Genomic DNA, 19520 nt, shown 5'->3' with positions numbered 1-19520 from the left:
CCTGGATGCCTTTGTAAGCGGCAGCCTGATGGGGAGAGACGGAGCTACCTCTGTTAACCCGTTAAATCAGTGGCCGCTACTGACCGTGGCATGTAAAGGGTTAAATGTCTGGCACCAACCTCGGCCGTTGCAGCAAAGTGTCAGCTGTATGTTACAGCTGACACCTGCAGCTGAAGGCGGCGGCTCCATCCTGAGTCGTTGCCATCTACATACAATACAGCCTCACAGAACGGGGACCACACGGAGGGCTGCAGGGAGCATTGTGGGAGAATGGGGGCTTCAGAGGTATACCTGATTTCAGGCTCTGATCTCCAGAGTGGAGATGAGAGTCTGAAAACTGAAGAATTACAGCAGCTACTCTCTGATTGGTTAGTCTGTACGGACTAACCAATCAGAGCAATTGCCAGCAAGGGACCACTCTGATTGCAGAGACCCTGGGGCTGTGACACTTTATAGAGTCACAGCACCAGTTAAGGCTCAGTTCACATCGTGTTTTTCTCATCCGTTTGACATATACTTTGGGGAAAAAAGTAGAGTAGAGTCCGGTAAAAAAAAAAAATATATATATATATATATTTATGGGCAGGGCTGAATGCGTCTTGGACGTGGGTAAGGCATGCCGAACCTCAACTATGGCTGAGTTGTGCCGGGAGCCACGGGCGTGGGTAAGCCTGGAGAGGGCGTACCCTATTGGAGTGTGTGAAAAAAGGGGTGGGAGGGAGGGGTAAGTGAGACACACCACCTGAGGGAAGGAATTGGCAGGTATATATAGGGAGCCAACGCCCTGCCCACAAATACAGGCTGAAATCAGCCTTAATACTTATGGGCAGGGCTGAATGCGTCTTGGACGTGGGTAAGGCATGCCGAACCTCAACTATGGCTGAGTTGTGCCGGGAGCCACGGGCGTGGGTAAGCCTGGAGAGGGCAAAAAGACAAGTACACTATGTTGTCTAAACCGGTTTATTCATATACTTCCAACTCGCATGACCTATAACGCCAATGACTGAAAAGCCTGGGATATTTCCCTGTGTGGGTTTGGAATGTATCTAATGAAACAAGATGATCTCCAGTGCCGCTCCGATGCGGAACGAGTGACCCGAGATGACTCCTGGGTCGTACCCAAGGCCTGCTGCCAGAGAACGGATATGGGACGTGAATTGGTTTGAAGAGAGGGGTTTGTCTTTGAAGGGCAGGAGAGGACTGTTACGAGGCGCTGTCTGTAACAGGGATAATAATTTGTTGAGGATCCGAACTGGGCACCAGTTATTTTGGGTAGGGAAATATTTAGTCTCCGTGGGTGGCCCTGCTTGGTTTGTTTTGGTCAGTGAAAGGCTGAGTACGAAATAGTCATTATGCCACGACAGCTGTTCTTTGCGGAGACAGCCATGTCCCGGAGAGCTGCCAGTGAATTCTCCTGGCCGGAGGAAGCCGTAAAAACTTAAAAACATGGCTGCTTGTATTACCGTGCTGGTCAAGGGCCCAAAAGGACAGCCATCTAGGGCAGAAGACAAATCTCTGAACAGCTTGCTGGACACCGGTTGTCTACGGGTGGGAGCCTGTTTTGCATTTTTTTGTATTCCCCTGAGGGCCGCCTTGATTGCCTGGTTTGAAAAAAATAGAAGATCGACCCAGATTACTGAGCATGAAGTGATGTTGGAGGCCCGCTAGGTATAATTTGATGGTATTATAAGAGAGTTTAAGTTGGGAATAACAGAAAGCTATGAACGCCAGCAAGTATGATGTTTCGTCACGGCCGCCCTGAGGGTAAAAGGAGTCTAAAACTATCAAACGCTTTCAACCCGGCTCTGTAATTCCTGGCCGTATTTGGGGCTAATGATTGACTTATGAGGTGTTTTGCTGTCGAAATCAAAGACTCTAGCCCATCACTAGAGTGTTGTGTGTCGGGATTGAGGCTCCCGTGGGGTCCGCGTCGGGCATCTCCTGAAAGAAAACCAAAAAATTAAATCTAGACAGTGCATCTGCTGCTACATTTCTTTGACCCTGAGACATCGTGGATCCGCCTTTGACTGAACCTGACTTTGATGAATGACTTGATCTGGATTGCCGCGAACAGAAAAAACCAACAATAAGAGCTAAATAAGGTATATACAGACTGGGATATGCAAGGATAGAACCTCCCAGTGCTATTACCCTCGTTGCGTATGACTTACCTTGCGGGACTTTTAGCCTACTTTGAGAATGATAGTGGCTGGAGACACTTCTAGGAATCTGAGGGAAAACATTTAAGTAAACTGAATAACGTAGCCGTGAGAAAAGGATGGGGACCGTGAAACCCCTTGATTGTCCGGAAGGCTCCTAAAAGCCGAGCCTGGACAGACTAGAACGGGGTGTGGCGAACCCAATATGACATATGATGTGGATACAGCAGTGGCTAACTTGGAGGTCCAGTTGTCACTCAACATTTAGCTCATCCTAGGGGTAACCCGGACAGGACAAATGGTGTGACATGTTATCAGTGGTAGCTGAACCTGGACAACCTATGTGACGTACTACATTAAACATGGCCTGGACGATCCAGGTGACATACTACATTAAACATGGCCTGGACGATCCAGGTGACATACTACATTAAACATGGCCTGGACGATCCAGGTGACATACTACATTAAACATGGCCTGGACGATCCAGGTGACATACTACATTAAACATGGCCTGGACGATCCAGGTGACATACTACATTAAACATGGCCTGGACGATCCAGGTGACATACTACATTAAACATGGCCTGGACGATCCAGGTGACATACTACATTAAACATGGCCTGGACGATCCAGGTGACATACTACATTAAACATGGCCTGGACGATCCAGGTGACATACTACATTAAACATGGCCTGGACGATCCAGGTGACATACTACATTAAACATGGCCTGGACGATCCAGGTGACATACTACATTAAACATGGCCTGGACGATCCAGGTGACATACTACATTAAACATGGCCTGGACGATCCAGGTGACATACTACATTAAACATGGCCTGGACGATCCAGGTGACATACTACATTAAACATGGCCTGGACGATCCAGGTAACAAACTACTTAAAAACGTGGCCTGGACGATCCAGGTAACATACTACTTAAAAACGTGGCCTGGACGATCCAGGTGACACAACATTAGACTTGGCCTGGACGATCCAGGTGAAATACCATATTGAACATAGCCCGGACAATCCAGGTGACATACAACATTGAACCCGGCCTGGATGATCCAGACGACGCACAACATTAGACTCGGCCTGGACAATCCAGGTAACATACTACGTAAAACTCGGCCCCGTATGATCCAGGGGACATATAAAAAACTCGGCCTGGACGATCCAGGTGACGTGTTACATTGGCTCGTTTGAAAAACTAACTGCGTGTCACAACAATGGCTAAATTGAAGGTCCAGTTGTCGTCCAACATTTAGCTCATCCTGGCGTGACCCAGAGGCAAGATAAATGATGTGACATGGTATAAGTGGTAGCTGAACCTAGACGATCCAGGTGACATACAACGCTAAAGTTGGCCTGGACGATCCAGGTGACATACAACATTGAACTCGGCCTGGACGATCCAGGTGACATACAACATTGAAAGTTGGCCTGGACGATCCAGGTGACATAACATTAAATTCGGCCTGGCGATCCAGGTGACATACAACGCTAAAGTTGGCCTGGACGATCCAGGTGACATACAACATTGAACTCGGCCTGGACGATCCAGGTGACATACAACATTGAAAGTTGGCCTGGACGATCCAGGTGACATACAACATTGAACTCGGCCTGGACGATCCAGGTGACATACAACATTGAACTCGGCCTGGACGATCCAGGTGACATACAACATTGAAAGTTGGCCTGGACGATCCAGGTGACATACAACATTGAACTCGGCCTGGACGATCCAGGTGACATACAACATTGAAAGTTGGCCTGGACGATCCAGGTGACATAACATTAAATTCGGCCTGGCGATCCAGGTGACATACAACGCTAAAGTTGGCCTGGACGATCCAGGTGACATACAACATTGAACTCGGCCTGGACGATCCAGGTGACATACAACATTGAAAGTTGGCCTGGACGATCCAGGTGACATAACATTAAATTCGGCCTGGCGATCCAGGTGACATACAACGCTAAAGTTGGCCTGGACGATCCAGGTGACATAACATTAAACACGGCCTGGACGATCCAGGTGACATACAACGCTAAAGTTGGCCTGGACGATCCAGGTGACATACAACATTGAACTCGGCCTGGACGATCCAGGTGACATACAACGTTTAAAGTTGGCCTGGACGATCCAGGTGACATGACATTAAACACGGCCTGGACGATCCAGGTGACGTACAACATTGAACTTGGCCTGAGTGGTCCAGGCGACAGATAATTTAAGTACGCGGTATATGTGATAACTGAACTGATCGCGCGCCGCTGACGAATCTTTCCAGCCAAACCTGCGTTTGGAAACAGGGAGCCTGCCACGCGCAATTTTGGACCTCTGACACCTGCTGGCAGTGTGAATCCCTGCTTCCATGCCGTGACACAATTCTGACCTGCAGGGACCAAGTAACTTACTGGCCCATGTGCTGTTGATTAATATATGCAAATACGCACACCAAAATTGCCCCTGACACAGGCTGGAAGCTGGGCTGCCGCAGTTTGGCGTAACGCCGGCAACAATGCCCACTGCTTCCCATCTGTGCCGCCTCTGCTATATAGCGTCTCTGCTGGGGCAATGATTTATTATCCCCCTTTTTTTTTTTTTTTTTATCTGGGGTGGATATTTCCGAGTGGGCATGTGGCGCACTCATGGCCGCTGCAGGGAGGGGAAGGGGGACCCCCGTGCTTGCTACCCTGCTTGGACTGGGATGTGCGGTCCCCAAGTGCGAGCCTGGAGTGGACGGACGTGTGTGGGAGGTGTTGCGATCAGTGCTCGGCTGGAGGAGGGCAGGCGGAAGTGGATGCGTTCCACCTTGAACCACAGAACCTTTGTGGAGGAGTGCTACTGCCCGTAGCCGTGAGTAGGCGGGAGCTCATGCTCCAAGAACTTACGTGTAACCGAACGACCTCTCTTGATATCGTGGCGCTGTGTAGCGAATCGCACTTGAACAACCCGACGTGAAGCTGGAAAAAAAACAGACGTGAAGCTTGCATGGCAGCTAGATGTGGCTCCTCCTACAAAGTAAGTGAGACACACCACCTGAGGGAAGGAATTGGCAGGTATATATAGGGAGCCAACGCCCTGCCCACAAATACAGGCTGAAATCAGCCTTAATACATGTTGTTTTTTTTTGTTTTACAATGGAACTCTATAGTGACAGATGCCACTGTATGGATCAGTCTGAGGTATCCAATATATAGGAAAAACGTGATGTGAGCCTAGCCTAACAGTTTGGACGAAGCTGTACTGTACATCTGATTGCAGCAAGTTACATGCAATCTGGATGTACAGTTTTGTTCATTTGCAGCAATGGGGTTAAACAACTTCCCCAGTTGACCACTTTTGGACAACTTCATACTTGACCAATTGCTTATTGTACTTATCACTTGCTCTCTGGTTTGTTTTCTTACACAGATGGTGTCTACCTGCTCACAGTCATGTCTCTTACTCTAGGTCCTAGGAAACCTACTTGATAAATAAGATGATAATAATAATATGCACATTTTAAAAATGATAAATGAATATCAACATTTAATGTGAAATGTTATTTTTACACCTTAAATTTCCCTTTCCATCCAGAATGAAGGAGATGGTCAAATTCATCATTTTGTTGAGTATGAAACATATGAAAGTTCCTGTGAAGTGAAGAGTGGCAAATCATGGCAGGAATGTGCTCCAACTTATGCAGTAAGATTCTGTTGTGTTTTCTGTGTTCCATGTAGAGGGTAAAGGGGTTGCCCACTTTCTGGCTACTGTTGATCACTGTGTTTGTAAGAAGATTATATGGCACTTACTAACATAGTCATGTGACCGGGCTGATCCCCTCCCTGCGATGTCTCCTTCATTCAAATATTTTTGAATGGAGGAGACATCACATAGAGGTGATTTGCCTGGTCCCATGTGTGTGGACAGCACAAAAGACTTTGTAAACAAGGGGGCATACCTTATGAAATATAGAAAATGGTGCAGCATTTCAACAAAGACTATTAGTAAGTGCCATATAATTATCCCACAAACACATCGGGGCACATTTACTAAAGTGTTTGCACCTGTTTTCATTCAAAGTAAAGCTGTTCTAGACAGTCTTATTTTTTATTCACATTTATTATTGAAATTGTGAAGTTTTCTAACTTTTGTGACTTTTTTGTGATCTTTTTATGTAGTGTCGCCTTTTATTGCACCTAAATTTGTCACAAAAAAAGTTCTACTCTACCCCAGGGCTAGCATACTTTTCTTCGTCTGTTTTCAGTGGTGAGTTGCAACTATTCTTGCATTAAAAGTCGCAGTTTAGGCTACTTTCACACCTGCGTTAGGTGCGGATCCGTCTGGTATCTGCACAGACGGATCCGCACCTATAATGCAAACGCTTAGATCCGTTCAGAACGGATCCGTTTGCATTACCATGAAAAAAAAAAAATATATATTTTTTTTTTTGTTCATGATAATGCAAACGGATCCGTTTTGACTTTACATTGAAAGTCAATGGGGGACGGATCCGTTTGAAAATTGAGCCATATTGTGTCAACTTCAAATTACATTGTAAGTCTGGACGGATCCGTTTGCCTCCGCACGGCCAGGCGGACACCCGAACTCTGCAAGCTGCGTTCAGGGGTCCGCCTGCTGAGCGGAGGACAAACGGTACCAAACTGATGCATTCTGAGCGGATCCGCATCCACTCAGAATGCATTAGGGCTGGACGGATCCGTTCGGGGCCGCTTGTGAGAGCCTTCAAACGGAACTCACAAGCGGAGCCCCGAACGCTAGTGTGAAAGTAGCCTTAATGGAGACATGCAATTCCCCCCCCCCCCCCCCCCCCGCACAGATGTGATTTTTTTTCATGCGCTAATAAATTAGACCAGTCTAAGTGAATATGAACCTGATTGTGCGACTTTTAATAAATGCTCAGCAAAAGAAACACAGCCGAATTAAATACGCCTGTCTAATTTTATGGCCCAAAAAAAGGCGAGTTTGAAAAAATTGCCCAATGGTTACCAAAATGTAGCCAACCCCTTTAATCCCTCTTTATGGTCGTGTGCACCTGTAATTGTTTTGGTCTCATAAGGTCAGCTATATGTTCAGTCTGTGTATCCTACCCCTTGGCTGAGTAACAGCAATAGTTTCTGTATCTGCTTCTATTCCTCTGTTCTCTGTCCAGTCCTTACCAGTCTGTATGTCTGATCTGTGTCTGACCTTACCCTGTCTGTGTACCTGCCGTGGTCTATCTGTACCTTGCTTGTTTGGTATCAATTTACTTCTGTTCATGTTTTGTCATCTAGTCTGGTGTTTCTGCTCTTGTTCCAGTCTGCCTGTTGTGGTGTTTCAGAGACCTGTGTTTTAGTCTTAGTTCCTGTTCAAACTGTGCCTGTGGTTTTATGTGTTTCCTGATTCTACCGGTGTTCTTGAGTCCTAGGGTCAGCTGCCAAGTACACTGGGACCATCCCAGGAGGTAGTGGTTTGGTCGCTAACCCGCGGCGAGGTCCACATCCCTGTATAGGGGTTAAAGGGTGAATACCAGGGAGGCGCCACAATAATGCCTTTAGGGTTTGGCCCAATGTCAAACTGGTTACCTGGCACAGTAGTTCCACAATACCACTGATCTGTCTTGATCTGTAATCAGTGGATCCATAACAGTTATTGATATATAGGTGATATCTGTCATTCTAATCCTGTCTGTATTGATAAGGAGATCACTGAATTGAATCAATCTGTGCAGACCAATAAGTGGCACTTATTATAAGGTCTACTGGGCAGAGAAAAAAAACTGGCATTTTAGGATTTGTTGTAAGCATAGATAGTGACATGGAAAATTAAAAATAATGTTACCAAAAATTATTTAAAAATATTTTTAACAAAAACTTTATTTAGATATGGTGAATACACCATTCACATTAGAATGTGTTACAGTGAAGAACAGAAGTATTTGAACACTCTGCGATTTTGCAAGTTCTCCCACTTAGAAATCATGGAGGGTTCTGAAATTCACATTGTAGGTGCATTCCCACTCTGAGAGACAAAATTTAAAAAATAAATTCAGGAAATCACATTGTATGATTTTTAAAGAATTTATTTGTCTTGCACTGCTGAACATAAGTATTTGAACACCTGAGAAACAGCAATAATTCTGGCTCTCAAAGACCTGTTACTGTGCCTTTAAAAAGTCCACCTCTACTCCATTCATTAATCTAACTTAGTAGTACCTGTCTGAGCTCTTTAAAGACACCTGTCCACCCCACAGTCAGTCAGACGGCATCTATAACCATGGGCAAGACCAAAGAGCTGTCAAAAGACACCAGAGACAAAATTGTGGACCTCCACAAAGCTGGAAAGGGCTACAGGGCAATTGCCAAGCAGCTTGGTGAAAATAGATGAACTGTTGGAGCAATTGTTAGAAAATGGAAGAGGCTAAAGACGGCTGTTAGTCTCCCTCGGACTGGGGCTCCATGCAAGATCTCACCTCGTGGGGTATCACTGATTATAAGAAAGGTGAGGAATCAGCTCAGAACTACAAGAGAGGAGCTGGTCAATGACAAGAAGAGAGCTGGGACCACAGTTTCAAAGGCCACTGTCGGTAGAACACTTCGCCATCATGGTTTCAAATCATGCATTGCACAGAAGGTTCCCCTGCTCAAGTCATCACATGTCCAGGCCCGTCTGAAGTTTTCCAATGACAATCTGGATGATCCAGAGGAGGCATGGGAGAAAGTCATGTGGTCAGATGAGACCAAAGTAGAACTTTTTGATCTAAACTTCACTCGTCGTGTTTGGAGGAAAAAGAAGGATGAGTTGCATCCCAAGAACACCATCCCTACTGTGAAGCATGGGGGTGGTAACATCATGCTTTGGGAGTGCTTTTCTGCGAAGGGGACAGGACGACTGCAGTGTATTAAGGAGAGGATGAATAGGGCCATTTATTGTGAGATTTTGAGCAACAACCTCCTTCCCTCAGTCAGAGCATTGAAGATGGGTCGTGGCTGGGTCTTCCAACATGACAACAACCCGAAGCATACAGCCAGGATAACCAAGGAGTGGCTCCATAAGAAGCATATCAAGGTTCTGGAGTGGCCTAGCCAGTCTCCAGACCTAAATCCAATAGAACATTTGGAGGGAGCCGAAACTCTGTGTTGCTCAGCGACAGCCCCGAAACCCGACAGATCTAGAGGAGATCTGTGTGGAGGAGTGGGCCAAAGTCCCTGTTGCAGTGTGTGCAAACCTGGTCAAGAACTACAGAAAACGTTTAACCTCTGTAATTGCAAACAAAGGCTTCTGTACCAAATATTCTTTAAAAATCATACAATGTGATTTCCTGATTTATTTATTTTTTAATTTGTCTCTCAGAGTGGAATGCACCTACAATGTGAATTTCAGACCCCTCCATGATTTCTAAGTGGGAGAACTTGCAAAATCGCAGGGTGTTCAAATACTTCTGTTCCTCACTGTATGTAACGTTTCATTTATCCCAACCGTAAATAAAAAAAAATAACTTTACAATGTAACTTGTGAAGGCGTAGAATTATTTTACGTCAGAAATGTAGGCATGCACTTAAAGGGGTTCAGGAGGACCAGACAAGATCCACCGAGAACAGCGCTGGAGTAAGAGTTGAGTATAACACCTTTGTATAGGTCATCAGTATTTGATTGGTCGGGATCTGACACCCGGGACCACCTGATCAGCTATTTGAGAAGGCACCGAAGCTCCACAGCCTTCTCTCTGCTTACCAAGCACAATGCCATACATTGTATAGTGGCTGTGCTTGGCATTGCAACTCAGCCCCATTCACTTAAATGCCTCTGAGCTGCTCCTAGGCTACATAACTGATGAACATGTTGTCACCAGTCACAGGAACACCGGTGCCTTCTCAAACAGCTGATCTGCGGGGTCCCCACTGTCGGGCTCCCACCGATCAGATATTCATGACCTATCCAGAGGATAGGTCATCAGTTATACAATTTTGGAAAACCTTTTTAATGGAAATGTGTCGGCAAATATTTTATCCGCCAATTAAAACCAGATATTAACACTTATGTTTTTTCCTAATGTTTTTATTTTCCAATTGCAGATTTATTTATTTAATTATCCTATTACTGAACATGATTATGGGGGCAGCCATCTTGCCTGAGCTGTTCTTAACTGCATTTAGAAAGCATTAAGATTTTTTTTTTTTACAGCAGTCCCATGGGCCATAGACACATTGGACAGGAGAGGACCTCATTGACTTACATGGCAGAGTTTTCTGGGCATGCTCTGTGACCTGTGCAGAGGTCATTGTAGAAGGAAGGATTAGATAAGCTCTTACAATCACCAAGTGTGAATGGTAGATCCTGTCTTATCTATACCCAGAAATTATATCTCCTTATCCTTACAGGCAGGATAAGAATGACAGATAAGCAGGTAACTCAAGTAAAGTGATTATTAGGCTTAGTGGCCAGTGCAAAAACTGAAGGATTGTATTGTTGAGAGGGGGGCTGGAGGGCGACCATGGAGGTAAAGAAGGAAGATAACAAACCTACTTACTTTCCCTAAATAGGTTTAGATATTTGCTCAAAGCAATTATGAAATTGCTGGATCCCCCATCAAAAAAGTTACTTAATACATTATATGTGCTGCAAAATAAGGGCCCATTCACACGACCGTATAAATGGGTCCACATCCATTCCGCAATTTTTGCGGACATGCTCCACAAAAAATATAGAGCATGTCCTATTCTTGTCCGCAATCACAGACAAGAATAGGCATTTTATATATAGCGCCGGCCATGTGTATTCTGCAAAATGTGGAAAGCACACAGTCGGTACCCATGTTTTGCAGATTCACAATTTGCGGACCGCAAAACATGGCATAGTCGTGTGAATGCACTTCCTGCAAAATGTATGGTCTCATTAAGCTACACTGAAGAAAAATACAAAAGTTGAAACCCATAGGGGGGGAATGTTACTGTACCCTAAAGCTAAAATTAGTTACATCACTTAAGACATGTGGGGCCTGACAGCTTACCACATCAAAAAACTTACAATTTCACTTGAATGGGGACGCAAATCCGGAGATGCGGAATGGTGCGGAACGAAAGCACGGAACAGAACCCTACGGAAACACTACGCAGTGCTTCCATGGGGTTTCGGCCCGTACTTCCGTTCCGCAAAAGGATAGAACATGTCTTATTCGTTAAAATGAATGACAGCCACAGGGCGCACATGTTTGTGTGCAAGAGGCCTTAGGCAGTTAAAAACGAGCCAGTTAGGTATGGATATAGTCCCCATACACCCCCATACATCAGAGATCCTCTTTTTTTAGAAGAAAAAAAAAAGTGTTGCATGTAGCACTTTTTTTCCCGTCTAAAAAAAACTGATATCTGACTTATGCCAAAAGTGCACAGGATCCTTTTTTTTTTTTTTTTACAGGATTTGCTTTTTTTTCTGTTCTGATGGATCAGAAGAACGGAAAAATAATGGTGACGTGAACTCTCCCTAACGTGCAGCTGCCATCTCTGCAATGACATCTCTTAGGCCTCATGCACACGACCGTTGTGTGCACCCGTGGCCGTTGTTCCGTTTTCCGTGATTTTCTGCGGACCCATTGACTTTAAATGGGTCCGTTGAAAACTCGGAAAATGCACCGTTTGTCATCCGCCTCCGTGATCCGTGTATCCTGTCCGTCAAAAAAATATGACCTGTCCTATTTTTTTGACGGACAACGGTTCACGGACCCATTCAAGTCAATGGGTCCGTGAAAAAACACGGATGCACACAAGATTGGCCTCCGTGTTCGTGATCCGTGTCCGTAGGCTACTTTCATACAGACGGATCCGAAGATCCGTCTGCATAAAAGCTTTTTCAGAGCTGAGTTTTCACTTCGTGAAAACTCAAATCCGACAGTATATTCTAGCACAGAGGCGTTCCCATAGTGATGGGGACGCTTCTAGTTAGAATATACTACAAACTGTGTACATGACTGCCCCCTGCTGCCTGGCAGCACCCGATCTCTTACAGGGGGCTGTGATCCGCACAATTAACCCCACAGGTGCTGCACCTGAAGGGGTTAATTGTGCGTATCATAGCCCCCTGTAAGAGATCAGGGGCTGCAAGGTTAGCAGGGGGCACACACCCCTCCCTCCCCAGTTTTACTTTCATTGGTGGCCAGTGCGGCCCCCCCCAGCCTCCCTCCCTCTATTGTATTAATATCATTGGTGGCCAGTGCGGCCCCCCGGCCCCCCCTCTCTCTATTGTATTAATATCATTGGTGGCCAGTGTGGCCCCCCCGGACCCCCTCCCTCCCTCTATTGTATTATCATTGGTGGCCAGTGTGCACCCCCCCCTCTATTGTATTAATATCATTGGTGGCCAGTGTGCGGCCCCCCCCCCCCGGCCCCCCCTCCCTCTATTGAATAAAGGAACTGCTCTTACTAATTAGAGTGCTGAAAGGGTTAACCCGCATCCTGTGAGCAGAGGTGGAGAACGAAGGGCGGAGTGGAGCTTGTCTGAGGAGGTGGCTTACCTGCTGCGCTGTCTGTGACCGGCCGGGAGCTCCTCCTACTGGTAAGTGACAGATCATTAAGCAATGCGCCGCACAGACCTGTCACTTACCAGTAGGAGGAGCTCCCAGCCGGTCACAGACAGCGCAGCAGGTAAGTATGATGCTTCTAATATTGCTAAGTAACCATGGCAACCAGGACTGCAGTAGCATCCTGGTTGCCATGGTTACCGATCGGAGCCCCAGCGATTAAACTGGGACTCCGATCGGAACTCTCCGCTGACACCAATGATCGGGGGGAGGGGGGGGAGAGAGGGGAGGCCGCACACTGGCCACCAATGATAATACAATAGAGGGGGCGCCGGGGGGGCCGCACACTGGCCACCAATGATAATACAATAGAGGGAGGGAGGGGGGGCCGGGGGGCCGCACACTGGCCACCAATGATAATACAATAGAGGGAGGGAGGGGGGGCGCACACTGGCCACCAATGATATTCAAACTGGGGAGGGAGGGGGGGGTGCCCCCTGCTGCCTGGTAGCCCCTGATCTCTTACAGGGGGGCTATGATACGCACAATTAACCCCTTCAGGTGCGGCACCTGAGGGGTTAATTGTGCTGATCACAGCCCCCTGTAAGAGATTGGGTGCTGCCAGGCAGCAGGGGGCAGTCATGTACACAGTTCGTAGTATATTCTAACTTGAAGCGTCCCCATCACTATGGGAACGCCTCTGTGTTAGAAAATACTGTCGGATCTGAGTAACGATGTAACTCAAATCCGATGGCATATTCTAACATAGAGGCGTTCCCATGGTGATGGGGACGCTTCAAGTTAAAATATACCATCGGATTGGAGAAAACTCCGATCCTATGGTATATTAACTCCTGACTTTACATTGAAAGTCAATGGGGGACGGATCCGTTTGCAATTGCACCATATTGTGTCAACCTCAAACGGATCCGTCCACATTGACTTGCTATGTAAGTCAGGACGGATCCGTTTGGCTCCGCACGGCCAGGCGGACACCAAAACAACTTTTTTTTCATGTCCATGGATCCTCCAAAAATCAAGGAAGACCCACAGACGAAAAAACGGTCACGGATCACGGAAAAACGGAACCCGTTTTTGCGGACCGCAAAAAAAAATGGTCGTGTGCATGAGGCCTTAATGAGATAAATGCTGGAAGGCCTGGATGTTAATAATTAACAGGTAGTTGGCAAGTGGCTAAGAGGCCAAGTGTGTATGTGGCCTCTAGGGAAAGGCAAATAGGCCACTGCCAGATACCTCCTGCTTATCTCCTTTAAAAATGGTGGGTGTATGGCCACCTTAAAATTAGGCAGTTTTTCTTACTCAGCGTTCATTGTTCAGCTCATCATTGTTTTATCTCGTTTTGTTTTTTCCTAGCAGGATTGGCATACTTTTAAATATGTTATTTTGTAAAGTTTTCCAGATATGTTTTCACAAGAGTGGAAGGAATGCCAGGCCTCATGCACATGACCGTATGTACAGGTATTTTGTTGTCTGCAAATTCTGGATCTACAAATGCAGATACCATCATGTTGCAACTGCATTTTTTGCAGACCTATTGATTTCAATGGGTCCATGGTCCAAACTCTGCGGCCAAGTATAGGAAATGTTTAATCTTTTTGCAAAATGGACATATGGATGTGGAAAGCACAAGGGTAATCTGTTAGGCTACTTTCACACTACCGTTCAGAGCGGGTCCGTCTGATGTCTGCCCAGACGGATCCGCTCATATAATGCAGACTTGGGATCCGTTCAGAACGGATCCGTCTGCATTATATTGTAGAAAAATTTCTAAGTGTGAAAGTAGCTTCAGACGGATCCGTCCAGACTTTACATTGAAAGTCAATGGGGGACGGATCCGTTTGAAAATTGAGCCATATTGTGTCATCTTCAAACGGATCCGTCCCCATTGACTCACATTGTAAGTCTGGACGGATTCGCTTGCCTCCGCACGGCCAGGCGGACACCCGAACGCTGCAAGCAGCGTTCAGGTGTCCGCTTGCTGAGCGGAGCGGAGGCTGAACGCTGCCAGACTGATGCATTCTGAGCGGATCCGCGTCCACTCAGAATGCATTAGGGCAGTACGGATGCGTTCGGGGCCGCTTGTGAGCCCCTTCAAACGGAGCTCACAAGCGGACACCCGAACACTAGTGTGAAAGTAGCCTAAGTCGGTTCCGCAAATTGATTAAACATTTCCTATACTTAGCCTCAGAATTTGGACTATGGACCCATTGAAGTCATTGAGTTCTACAAAAAAAACTGGATGGCATACGGAATGCAATCTGTAATAAAATCAAAATTAAAACTTGCTGCATATAAGGTTGGTTTAAATATATACTTTGTATTATTGTATATAAACATGTTTCTTTTGTAGAATCAAGCTAAGTGTTCAGCACATGTTCTATTCAACAAAGATCTGAAACTCAGAGGTGTGGAGTCTCAAAATTGCAGCAGTCCTAAAGGTACATCATTTAGTCTTAAAGGGCATCTGTGATCAGGATCAACCCTTTTAACCCAGCCATAATGCTTGGTAGGACTGACCCTGCTGATTAAAACTAAACCTTTTATCCCTTGATCCACAACATTTTAAAGAAATAAGTGTTGGTAACAGTGGTGTACACACAATCCATGGGGCCCCGGTGCGAAACTGATCTATGGGTCGCCCCGTCGCCCCCCCACCCAATTTATTTTTCCCGATGGGCTGCTCCGTTCCCCCGCTGTGCCCCCCGTTCTGATTTCCTGCCCTCTATGCTAATCCATATTATAGGTACAGGGAGGAGGAGATGGCCACGTCTCCAGGGGCGGATTGGCCATAGACCTTACAGGGAAATTTACCAGTGGGATGATGCCCAGGGGCCACCCAAGCCCATTTCTCTGCCGCTGGCCAGGTACAAAATGAGCTCTCATGGTTAATCAAAGCTTTGAGAATCAGGTAATCATGTACCTGGACAGCGATCGCACATGTCCTCCTGAATTCAACTGTGGCCCAAATTTCGCCCCCTATGCCCCCTGCTCCATATCCTAATCAGAGACAACTGGAGAAGGACAGAATATGGCATCTATTAATGGCCACCACAAAGGGACAGCTTCTGGGGCAGTATATTGTGCTGCACTGTGGTATATGTATTCTGTACTATGGTATTGCTTCCCACGCCTATTTGTGTTGCCCCGTCTACAACATGAGCCCACCTTTAATATTTTTTTTTCCATACCACTTTAAAATTACCAGTCCGCCGCTGGGCGTCTCCTTCTCTCTGGTTGTGAGCCTTTAATCACAGCGGAGCACATCACAGCCAGAAGGTGAGCTTTTTTTTCTCCCTGGCTGTGATGCTCTCCACTGTGATTGGACAGTTCACAGCCCCCTGAGAAACAGGGCCGTCTTCTCCCTGTACCAATGGCAAGGATTAGCATACAGGGTGGGAGAACAGAACAGGAGGCAAAATGGGGGAACAAAGCAGCCCTTCAGAAAAAAATAAGCGCATGGACATCTCAACATGGCCTACAGTGCCAGGTACTTATATTGTAATGTCAGGACCGTAAAAGGTCCTCTTTAAAGGGTAACTGGCATTTTTTTTATTTTATTTGCTAGTTTATTAGAGCTAGGCATGTATACCTGAGTTAGTCTGTCAATGATTGTAAAAAGATCTGTAAATACCTTATAATAACAGCTTACATTAATGTCCTCTGTCCCTTTCCACTGCTCCCTTAAAAGACAGTTGCTATGGCTTGTCTTTCTTCGGCTAAGAAGACAGGAAGAAGGTGGGGCGGTCCTTCACACTGCATGCCTGCATTAGGCTTCAGAGTGAGGAGGCGTGTCTCTCAGTAATCCAATCTGATTGGCTGGCATGGAGCTGCTGGCTACAGCAAGTGTGTATGGGAAGTGGGGGAAAGCAGTTGTGGCCTCAGAGAAGGTCCTCATATTGTAAATGTTTAAAGGATAACTGTCATGTTTTCATAAAAAAAATCTATTTTAGCATATGTTACTGCTGCAGCAGCATTATGCATAAAACAATCTTTAGTTTCTTCACATACCACTGTTTTCCTTGAGTTTGCCATTAGTTACGGCTGTTTAAACATTTACAATATGAGGACCTTCTCAAGATGGCTCCTCTGCCAGTTCTCTGAGGCCAAAACTGCTTTCCCTCACTTCCCATACACACTTGCTGTAGCCAGCAGCTCCCTGCCAGCCAATCAGATTGGATTACTGATAGACACGCCTCCTCACTCTGAAGCCTAATGCAGGCATGCAGTGTGGAAGGCTGCCCCTCTGTCTTCTGTTTATACTAAAAGGAAGACAGACAAGACCTAGCAACGGTCTTTTAAGGGAGCAGTGGAAAGGGACAGAGGACATTAATGAAAGATGTTATTATAAGGTAATTACAGATCTTTTCACAATCATGCCTAGCTCTAATAAACTAGCAAATAAACAAAAATATGACAGTTACCCTTTAAACAGCAGTAACTTAGGGAAAAAATAAAGGAAAACAGTGGTATGTGAAGAAACTAAAGACTGCATTATGCATAATGCTGCTGCAGCAGTAACATATACTAAAATTGATGATGAAAACATGACAGTTACCCTTTAACTTTAAACATGTCGGGAAAGCTGTCAGGTCTACCACATGTATAATATTGTGTAATATTCAGATATCTCAGTTATTTTCTCTTCTATTTCTCTTATTTTCATCTGTAGATATTGCCAAACCATGTGGCCATGCAGGATTCCATTGATAAAGGCATATGCATTTCCTATCTATGGTTTGGCAGCATCTACAGATGAAAATTGGCAACGTGCCATGTTTGTACGGATCAGTATGGACTTTTTTCTGTAAATATTACAACACATTACACAACCCTGAGCTCTACAGCTTCTCTATACACTGGGAAAGATAAGAAGAGAAGCGTTATCTCAGTTATTTGCCTAGGGCAGCTGACAAAGGCAGAATAGATTGGGAAATAACTTCTAGTGAATTTCAATGAAAAGTGGGCATTTCTCACTTGTTATATTACAGAGCATAGACTTTAGATTAGCAAAAAGGTATTTTTCACAAAGAAACGGTTACATTTGTCCATGGCATGTGTCTAGCATTTATTTATGTTATTTCCTGTTGTTGATTTAGCATCAACATATTTCATAGCGTAGTACCACGGTGGCCCTAACATCTGTCCTGCTTCCCAATAGGGTTCATAATCTAAATTCTCTGTCTCAAACACACTCAAGGAACCCAGTTAAAGGGCATCTGTCAGCAAACTGGCTGACCTGTTTCGAGTGCGCTTGGCAGCTAAAGGCATCTGTGTTGGTCCCATGTTCATATTTTCCCCCATTGCTGAGAAAAATAAAGTTTTAATATTTGCAAATGAACCTCTAGGAGCAATGGGGGCATTGCCATTACTCCAGGGGGGCCAATAGAGCAACACAAAGTAGCAAGTATGTGTGAAGTGAAAAGAAAATGATACATGGTTTTCAAAATTTTTATAAATAAAAATCTGGAAAGTGTGGTGTGCATTGAATTCAGCCCCCCTGAGTCAATACTTTGTTGGGCCATCTTTCGTTGCAATTACAATTTTTGCCCATTCTTCTGTAAGCCGTGAACCGGGGTGGGCTCCCCAGGATACAGTGAAGTCACGAACAAGGAAAACGACTCTGATACCAGATCTTGTAGAGCAGACTTTGCTTTACTGTTACGGGAAATCAAACACACTCCCAAATTCAGTGAACCTAAAATCATATTATATACACTCAGCCCGGAAGCTGAGACCCCTGTGTCGCACAGCACGGTGCCCTACGATGGTAGCTGGAAAACACTTGCGCAATTTACCTACTGAGAGCAGAGCTAACTCTGCCTCGCCATACCTGTTATTACCCTGAAGAACAGGAACAATCGTGTGTGTGTGAGATTCAGGGTAGCCCGCGGTGCGACACAGCAGCTTACAATTTTACCGGCCTATACAGTGATTATGGTGAAGTCCTCTCTGTTCTCCGGTTCTAAAACTTTGACTGATAAGTCTTTGGGATAAACAAACAGCAATTCTTGCTAGCCTCAGCAACACTAACTAACTACCGGCAGGTTTGATCTCAGTCTCAAGTATTTAGGCACGCTCTGTCTCACCGACCCGGGTCTGCTCTGCCTCAGCTGGTGACTGCGAACTGAACAAAGGCTGATCCAACACACGCGCGGCACCGTAGGGTCCGTTTCAGCTCTCATCAGCGATCCTGGCAGCTGTACTCCTTCTCCTGGACAGGATCCGGGTCCTTGACACGATCAGCTTCACTTGGCTGCAATCCTGGTCACGAAAGAGTGATTCCATGCTAGGATGTTAATGGAATTCTTTTCTCACACACTTTTCCAGTCTGCAACTCTAGACACACAGCTCCACCTCCTATGAATATTTAAATCTGATCAGTGTGTTTAGCTGTGTGGGGAAACAGCGCCCTCTTGTAGCCAAACAGCAAAATAACAGTGTTCATGCAATAAGAGCTGTTTCATAATCTCACACTTCTTTGCAAAGTAGCTCAAACTAAGTCAGATTGGATAGAGAGCGTTTGTGAACAGCAATTTTTTAAAGAGGACCTTTAGTGATTGACAGCCTTCTCTCAATGACATACACAGAGCTTTAATAAAATCAATGAAATACAATTATACTCAATCTTTTCCCACAACACTATGGGGGTCATTTATCAAACTGGTGTAAAGTAGAACTGGCATCACTTGGCATCACTGACCTGGCCCTCTCCTGGATCACATCATACCTCACAGACTGGACGTTTAGCGTCTCCCAATCTCACACCACCTCCTCGTCTCATTCCATCTCTGTTGGTGTCCCGGAAGGCTCTGTCCTAGGACCC

At 45.7% G+C, this 19520-nt stretch overlaps 1 protein-coding gene and 1 long non-coding RNA gene across 4 annotated transcripts in view; one reads left to right on the top strand and one right to left on the bottom strand.

The window, feature by feature from the left end:
- Positions 1–19520, top strand: part of LOC120997925 (T-kininogen 1-like) — a 95535-nt gene that overhangs the window by 3388 nt on the left and 72627 nt on the right. For 2 of the 3 annotated variants that reach the window (XM_040428292.1, XM_040428291.1), the window contains exons 2-3: positions 5761–5868; positions 15048–15135. In XM_040428292.1, the coding sequence (XP_040284226.1) occupies positions 5761–5868; positions 15048–15135 (196 nt within the window). The remainder of the gene's footprint in view (positions 1–5760; positions 5869–15047; positions 15136–19520) is intronic. The other variant, XM_040428293.1, reaches the window with a different exon arrangement.
- On the bottom strand, positions 7441–19027 carry LOC120997932. The gene is made up of 3 exons (XR_005778262.1): positions 18615–19027; positions 17926–17928; positions 7441–7453 (listed from the first exon to the last, which is right to left on the bottom strand). It is a non-coding gene; the product is annotated as an uncharacterized LOC120997932 (long non-coding RNA).

The sequence above is a fragment of the Bufo bufo genome, chromosome 4, assembly GCF_905171765.1.
Source record: "Bufo bufo chromosome 4, aBufBuf1.1, whole genome shotgun sequence".
NCBI lineage: Eukaryota > Metazoa > Chordata > Amphibia > Anura > Bufonidae > Bufo > Bufo bufo.
The sequence above is the reverse complement of the archived record's forward strand: the minus strand, read 5'-3'. Positions and strand labels throughout refer to the sequence as shown.